Below are 7,470 nucleotides of genomic sequence, written 5' to 3'. Positions count from 1 at the left end.
ATATCATGCTTCTCGCTGGTACTAATATTGGTGAAATACAATGATGAAACACCAAAGATTTGTAACGCCATCTGCTGGCAGTTCATAAGAACACTAATGTGATGTTAATGGCTCGTCCAGTAATGTTACTAGGCTATGATTGGACTCCATTTCAGACTTTTAAAGACACAGACCACTCAGTGCTGTTAAATAAGAACATAAAAAATCCCTTCTCAAAGCCAGTCAGTGAATCCTCAAACCATGCAACTTTGCTGTTAAAGAGATTCACCCAAATTACCAAATTCCATTCAAGTCATGGGACCGATATTAGCATTTTAGCGCATTGCGTTCAAAACATCTAAGTGAATTTGTTGAGCTTCACTATAATACTTTTGGATGATTTGGACATGCGCGAAAAATGCTAATATCGGTCCCATGCTAAACCGTTAGCATTTGGAAACTGTGCCAGGGAAACTAAACCAAACCATGGATTGCTGTCATACCTTGTCCACAGACTGCTTACAGTGTGAGGAAATCAATATAATTTTGTAAATTGGGTACCCAATAGTCAGGTCACTACTCTTTAAAAATGTAAATGTAGAATGTGATATACATTGTGTACTCCACTACACACCAAAGAAACAAGATTCTTTGGAACGATAAAAACAAGATTGAACTCTGACCTGAATGCCAAGTGCCATGTCTGGAGGAAACCTGGCCCCATCCCTACGGTGAAGCAGGGTCGTGGAAGCATCATGCTGTGGGGATGTTTTTCAGCGGCAGGAACATGGGAAAGATGAACGCAGCAAAGTACAGAGAGATCCTTGATGAAAACCTGCTCCAGAGACCTCGGGTCCTTAGACTAGGTGAAGGTTCACCTTTCAACAGGACACCGACCCTAAGCACACAGCCAAGACATTGCATGAGTGGCTTCGGGACAAGTCTTAATGTCCTTGAGTTGCCCAGCCAGAGCCCGGACTTGAACTCGATCAAACATTTCTGGAGAGACCTGAAAATAGCTGTGCAGCAACGCTTCCCATCCAACCTGACAGAGCTTGAGAGGTTCTGCTGAGAAGAATTCAAGAAACTCCCCAAATACAGTTGTGCCAAGCTTGTAGCGTAATGCCCAAGACGACGTGTGGCTGTAATCGCTGTCAAAGTGCTTCAACAAAGTACTGAGTAAAGGGTCTGAATACTTTACATTTTTTTTATAAATTAGCAATAATTTCTAGAAACCTGTTTTTGCTTGTCATCATGGTGTACTACTGTGTGTAGATTGATGAGGGAATAAAAAACATTTTTTTTTAGAATAAGGCTGTCACTTAACAAAATGTGGATAAAGTCAAGGGGTCTGAAAACTTTCAGAATGCACAGTGTATATATTCATTCTGGACTCCGACATTGCTCGTTCTGATATTTCTTATTTCCTGTATTGTTGGGATGTGTGTATTGTTTTGTATTACTGCACTGTTGGAGCCAGAAAGATAAGTATTTACCTGCACCTGCAACAACATCTGCAAAATATGTGTACTTGACCAATAACATTTGATGATCATTTTTTATTTGGTAAGACACTTTAGAGACATTCCTGAAAGGGAAAACAAATGGTTTTGGTACATAGTAGATTCATCATTCCTGATATGAAAAACAAGAAATAAAATATTAAGACAAAATGTACAAGTCATAAAATCAAAGAATTTATATATATATAAACATAGCAAGCTTAATAAATATTACAAATAAACAAAAACTAGAAGTAAACAAATGTTAAACTATTTAGTTTGGGAAACACTTGACAAGGAGGGTTTTTCAACAACTCATTAAATCATCAATAAGAACAAGCTGCATGTCAGTTAGACCATGTTAGTCTACTATGGTGGTCAATGCTGCCGCCAAATCACTTCTCCTATTAGTGTGGACAGAAAACCATTCAAAGAAAACTCATTCATGAATAATATGCAACACCAAACCATTGTTTTCAGTTTCTAAGTTACTGTACATTAAATAAACACAAAATATCCAATGTCTCAAAAAGTGCTCCAAGCTCATCATGACATGGAATACTTTTTAGTGTAGACTGCTTTTTTACAATCACCACATTCTACCTGCTGCTGTTTGTTCTAATGTAGGCTGCAGGTTGTGAGTGCATGCTCACGTCGTTCTACATTGGTGCAGTAATGTTTCCTCAAAACAACTCCATTCCACCCAATAACCAAGGGTTCATCTGAGAATGGAAAACCAGATCATCATCATCTCATAGTTAAATCATACAACCACTATTCATTGAAAAAATGGCTGCAGCAGCCCAGTAGAAAATACAAAGCCCAGAGAATATTCCATGTCTTAAACGCAGCCACTTTGAAAATGTAATAGTTGCCTGTGTACATTTGAAAACACACAGCAGTTGATAACATACAGTAATACATTATGTTCTGTTTGTTATGGTTGTTTGAACACTTGTAAGTTAACCTTTAGTTTGAAATCTACTGGCTAGTCAGGTCTTTACATCTTTGGGTATGTTGTCATTACTCACAGAGGATGGAAATCACGAAGGAAGTATTTTTGGTTCAGTCAGGAGTTTAGAACAATGTTTCATTCAAACACAGACATAACCCCCCCCCACACACACACATAGCAAATTCAAAGTGTGCACTGTGAATGTAAAGTAATTCCCTTTGTGATTCTTCTATTTAACACAAAGATACCATTGTGCAACATGTATTGTTTTGTCAAAAGCGAACCAGGAGGAGTACAAATACCATGACATCCTAAATGCTGCAATTCAACCACCACATTCTAAAGAGCTGGTATTTTTAACCACATTCTAGAGAGCCGTTATTTTCAACCACATTCATGAGAAAAGTTATTTTTAACCACATTCTAGAGAGCAGTTATTTTCAACCACATTCTAGAGAGCCGGTATTTTCAACCACATTCTACAGAGCAGGTATATTTCGGGAACTGTGCACTTTTTTTTTCATAACTTAAGAGTTAAGAGTTTTTGGGCCATCCAAGCCTTTCTTACATCTTCTCTGATCCAGTCCGGTCCATAGCAGAATGAAGCAGGTAGATCTATGCCTGGACGACCCCTCTTACAGTCTCCTTTAATTGGGTGGCCGGTAGTGTTACCCCACACCAGTAACTGTCCAGTCCACCCAAAGGTCCCAGCCTCGGCTCCCCTCAACGCCATGTCCGTCCGTTTCAAAGTGCAAGCATTTAAATGTCTCTCTGCCTTTCCCCTCGCAATAAACTGAAACCAAATGCAACAGCAAATAATATTCTTATTGTCAGATAGCAAAACTGTGCAGCAGACACTGTCCAACAGGCAATATAAAGGGAAAAGGCATCTGAGAGAGTGCATTTGTGTCAAGGAATTCAGTCCCCTCCACGCAGACACCACCAAGTGTAGTTCCTCTTCATGCTCAGGTGTCACTAGTTGGTTGGTTGTCTGTCAGTGGTTACACCTCCCTAGAAAAACAAAACCACACAACAGGGGTTGATTACCACAAGGACTTCGATATTGAACACAGTAAAACAGATCAAAATAAAGTTTATTAGCCGCGGAAATAGTTTAGCAAGTGTTATAGCGGGTGCAGCGAAATGCTTATGATACTAGCTCCTAACAATACAGATAGTATCCTAAAACACAACTTTTTATTTTAACTTTGGCTAAAAGAGTTCCTCTGATGCTTGTAATTCGGTAGTGATTTTAGCGCAAATAATCATAGCTTGAATTGTGTTATCTTGGCAGAGACTTCATATAATCAAATACTATAGGCCTACATTTAGAATGACACATGGAAGCCCAAAGACTGGAGTTTATCACAGAGCACTACACTTTACAACAGACGGGAGGTTCAGTACACATCACTGCATTCTGTATCAGAAAGTAGGATGGCCCTCTTTGAAGTCTTGTAGATTGATGCGTTGCTCTCTACCTGACATCACTAACCTTTAGACGTACGAGCTACTAACTCTGAAAATTCCTTCGGTCTCTACAGAGTCAGGTAAATCAGCTTTAAAATATGATGATTTGGTGCCACTAAGTCATTTCAGATGGCTGATTGAGGACCTTTTTAATGACAAATGTGTTTGTTGTCTATCGTTGTGTTTTGGACCTCTTGAGTTTCATATTGTATTGATCTGTATATTATTTTGCAATACAGGGCTCATCTGTGAAAGAGACTTTGGTCTCAGCATGACTCCCTGTTAATAAAAAGGTTAAATAGAAAAGAGCACATCCACGTACAGAGATGATACCCAGTATAAAGTGAGCTGTGACTTACGATGCGGTGAGCGTAGAGTTGAGCACTAGGGTGGTGCGTATCCTATAGAGCTGGGCAAGGGTCAGCTTCTTGTGCTGCTGGGCCGGGGACTTTCTGCTTTTGGCCAATGACTGCTCCTCTGGGCCACCGGCTGTCAACGACTTACTGCACTTCCCTTCCTGTCCTCCAGATGGCGCCACCGCCGAGCCGCTACTGTTGGCCAGGCTCCTGCTGCCTTCGCAGGCCTCAGCTGCACCCAGAGCCCTCTTGCGGGCCTCTGCCCTCCTCAGGGTGTCACATAGCTTACTAGAGGGCATGCTCAGGGTGAGGAAGTCATCATCAGTCTGTTCTGAGTCGAGGTCAATCTGAAACAGCCCAGTGAGGTCACGGGCTCGGCCAAGTTCTGATAGGCTCTTACTATGGGCCAGGCAATCCGCCTGTTCTCTCCTGTGTTCTGATTGTTCCTGGACTGTAGGGCTGCGGGTGTGTATCCAGGAGACAGAGACGTTGTCGTGGAAAAGCTGTAGGAGGTTGTCCTCTGAACGGGACTTGATGTTTCGGCTCTGGAAGCAGTGGAGGCGGGGAGTCACCGGGGGGCGTCGCCGAGGCTTCAGAGACTGAACCACTGACAGCTGGGAACAAAGCGAGGTTGAATCCTCTTCCTCTCCTCCTTCCTCTACCAGTTCCATTTCCACCTTCTTGTCCAACTTCACACCCACATCGTGGCTCTCCACCTCTCCCTCCTCTTCGGTCTCCTCTCCATCGCTCTGGCCTGGCCGTGTCTGCAGGTCCAGCTCTCTCAAGAGGGACTCTGGGGAGAGGGTACCGTAGGCACTATCCATGGACAGAGAGCGACACTGAGGTTCCAGCTGACCCTCCCCTCCCTCCAGACCCCCCTCCTGCTCTTGCTCAGGGTCCCGGTCTGGGTCCAGGGGGCTAGCAGGGTGGCAGTGCAGGGGCTCAGGGCCAATAGGTTGGGTAACTAGGCTTTTCTCTAAGGGTCCGCCTGGGTCTGTGTGTGGGGCAGAGGGGTCTGGGTGCCCTCCTAAGTCTTCTCCTATGTCCATGACTGACAGGGTCTCTGTGGAGCCGTCCGAATGACTGGAAGAGAAAGAGAACTAAAAGGTTAGAATGATGAGAATAATTATAACATTAACAATAATGTATAATGTTGACATTAAATCATCTCTGCACAGAACTGATGACGGAAGGAAGGACACAGTGTCCTTCTAGTAGTGCTTCACTCTTCTGTAGCTAAGTAGTGGTTTGGGTTTGTACCTTGGTCCCTGCTCGTCTTTGTGTCTTGTGCCGGGAGAGCTGGCGGTGGAGTTGCTACTCTCGTCTACCACCTCCTCCTCTTCTTCCTCTCCATGTAGCCGGTGCTGTAAGGTGGTCTGCTGCCTGAGAACCTCTTCAGTCCGCAGTCTCTCGAGCTGGTTCTGGACGTTGCAGATGGCATCTACCCAGCTTCGCCCCTGGGTGGCGCTGTTGGCCTGGAATGTGTAGGCTGCCACGGCACTCTTGAACTCATTGAGGTAGATGATAATTAAGGACCCTACAGGAAGAGAGAACAGGGAATCATCATGATGTTTATTGAGTAAATAGAGCTAGTTTGGGCTGAATTGCAGGTGTTCAAATCTTTCAGATTTGAGCGTTTGCTTGAGCGTGCCATGAGTGCCAGAAGGTAGGGATGGACATGAGTGATCCAGTACTTGAACAGACGTCAAAGCTCAATTTTTAACAAGAGAAAACTACTTGGTGGAAAGTGATGTGGCTGCCCGAACAGGCAAGTGAAATGCTGTCTTGAAGACCACGTTAATTTGCTTTGACTGTAGTGTTCCATTTGTACATGGGTTTATACTTTTTTGTGCCCTGCAAATGTACAAGCATCACACAGTCCTTCCCACAAATGCCCTTTCCCCTCCTTGTCTCATTCACTCAATTTACCTTTCAACCGCTCCCTTCACACACACGTGCTGAGTGCTTCCGTTAGGCCTACAGAAATAAATTCCTATAAAAACATATCTAACTAATGGGATACACAAGCTACAATTTGTGGCCTGTTTTGCATGTTAGTTTGGCATTGATACGTGTCATATAACCGTTTTCAAACAATGTAATCAAAAACAAAGCCGCATACAAGCATGGTTTCTTTTTTGATTTCTTGAGTAAGGCAGCTCCAAAATGCAGGTGTTCAGCCTAGCTCAGTGCTTTCTGTGGTGGTGGGGCAGCCAATGGAAAATACAGAGTAGGGGTTAGTAATGTTCTCTAGTTGTGCCGTGATTGGCTGAGTGTTCTGTCACTCATGGGGCCACTACGTCACTGCAAAATCTAAAGTGAGGCAACGTTTGTCACGTTTATAGTGCAAAACATGTCTTGTTGTGGCTTTGCTGGCATGCCAAAAAAAATAAAAAAAATGGAGTTTGCCCAACCTAGATTTACATGCTAAAATTGGCACTGTACATTCCTTGCCAAATGACGACAGAATTGTAAATGGACTGGTTGATTTAAGTAGGACAATGTGTCCAACAACGAGCTGCCGTTCTGGAATAATTGCTTCCAGTCTGTTTTCCGCCTAGCCTAATTTGCAAATTGCTAGAGCAATTTAGATTTGGTTAGCCTAGGCGAAAACCACCCTGAAACAGACAGGTTCCACACTGTGCAGCCATATTCATCGACCTGGCCAAGGCTTTCGACTCTGTCAATCACCAAATTCTTATTGGCAGACTCGACAACCTTGGTTTCTCAAATGATTGCCTCGGCTGGTTTACCAACTACTTCTCTGACAGAGTTCAGTGTGTCAAATCATATGGGCCTGTTGTTCGGACCTCTGGCAGTCTCTATGGGGGTTCCACAGGGTTCAATCCTCGGGGCGACTCTTTTGCCTATATACATCAATGATGTTGCTCTTGCTGCTGGTGATTCTCTGATACACCTCTACGCAGACGACACCATTCTGTATACTTCTGGCCCCTCTTTGGACACTGTGTTAACTAACCTCCAGACGCGCGTCAATGCCATACAACTCTCCTTCCGTGGCCTCCAACTGCTCTTAAACGCAAGTAAAACTAAATGCATGCTATTTAAGCGATCACTGCCCGCCCCTGCTCGCCCATCCAGCATCACTACTCTGGACGGCTCCGACTTATGTGGACAACTACACATATCTAGGTGTCTGGTTAGACTGTAAACTCTCCTTCCAGACTCACATTAAGCATCTCCAATC

General features: G+C 43.7%; 1 protein-coding gene across 8 annotated transcripts in view; it reads right to left on the bottom strand.

Moving 5' to 3' along the window:
- Positions 1-1,518: 1,518 nt before the first annotated feature.
- LOC110532604 (pleckstrin homology domain-containing family G member 5) overlaps positions 1,519-7,470 on the bottom strand; it is a 117,103-nt gene continuing 111,151 nt past the window's right edge. For all 8 annotated transcript variants that reach the window (XM_021616644.2, XM_036988625.1, XM_021616646.2 and 5 more), the window contains 3 exons: positions 5,523-5,799; positions 4,266-5,345; positions 1,519-3,447 (listed from right to left, as the gene is read on the bottom strand). In XM_021616644.2, coding sequence (XP_021472319.2) covers positions 3,438-3,447; positions 4,266-5,345; positions 5,523-5,799 — 1,367 coding nt within the window. In that variant the 3' untranslated portion in view covers positions 1,519-3,437. The remainder of the gene's footprint in view (positions 3,448-4,265; positions 5,346-5,522; positions 5,800-7,470) is intronic.

Source organism: Oncorhynchus mykiss, chromosome 9 (genome assembly GCF_013265735.2).
Source record: "Oncorhynchus mykiss isolate Arlee chromosome 9, USDA_OmykA_1.1, whole genome shotgun sequence".
NCBI classification, from domain to species: Eukaryota; Metazoa; Chordata; class Actinopteri; order Salmoniformes; family Salmonidae; genus Oncorhynchus; species Oncorhynchus mykiss.
This window is presented reverse-complemented; position numbering and strand designations above follow the sequence as displayed.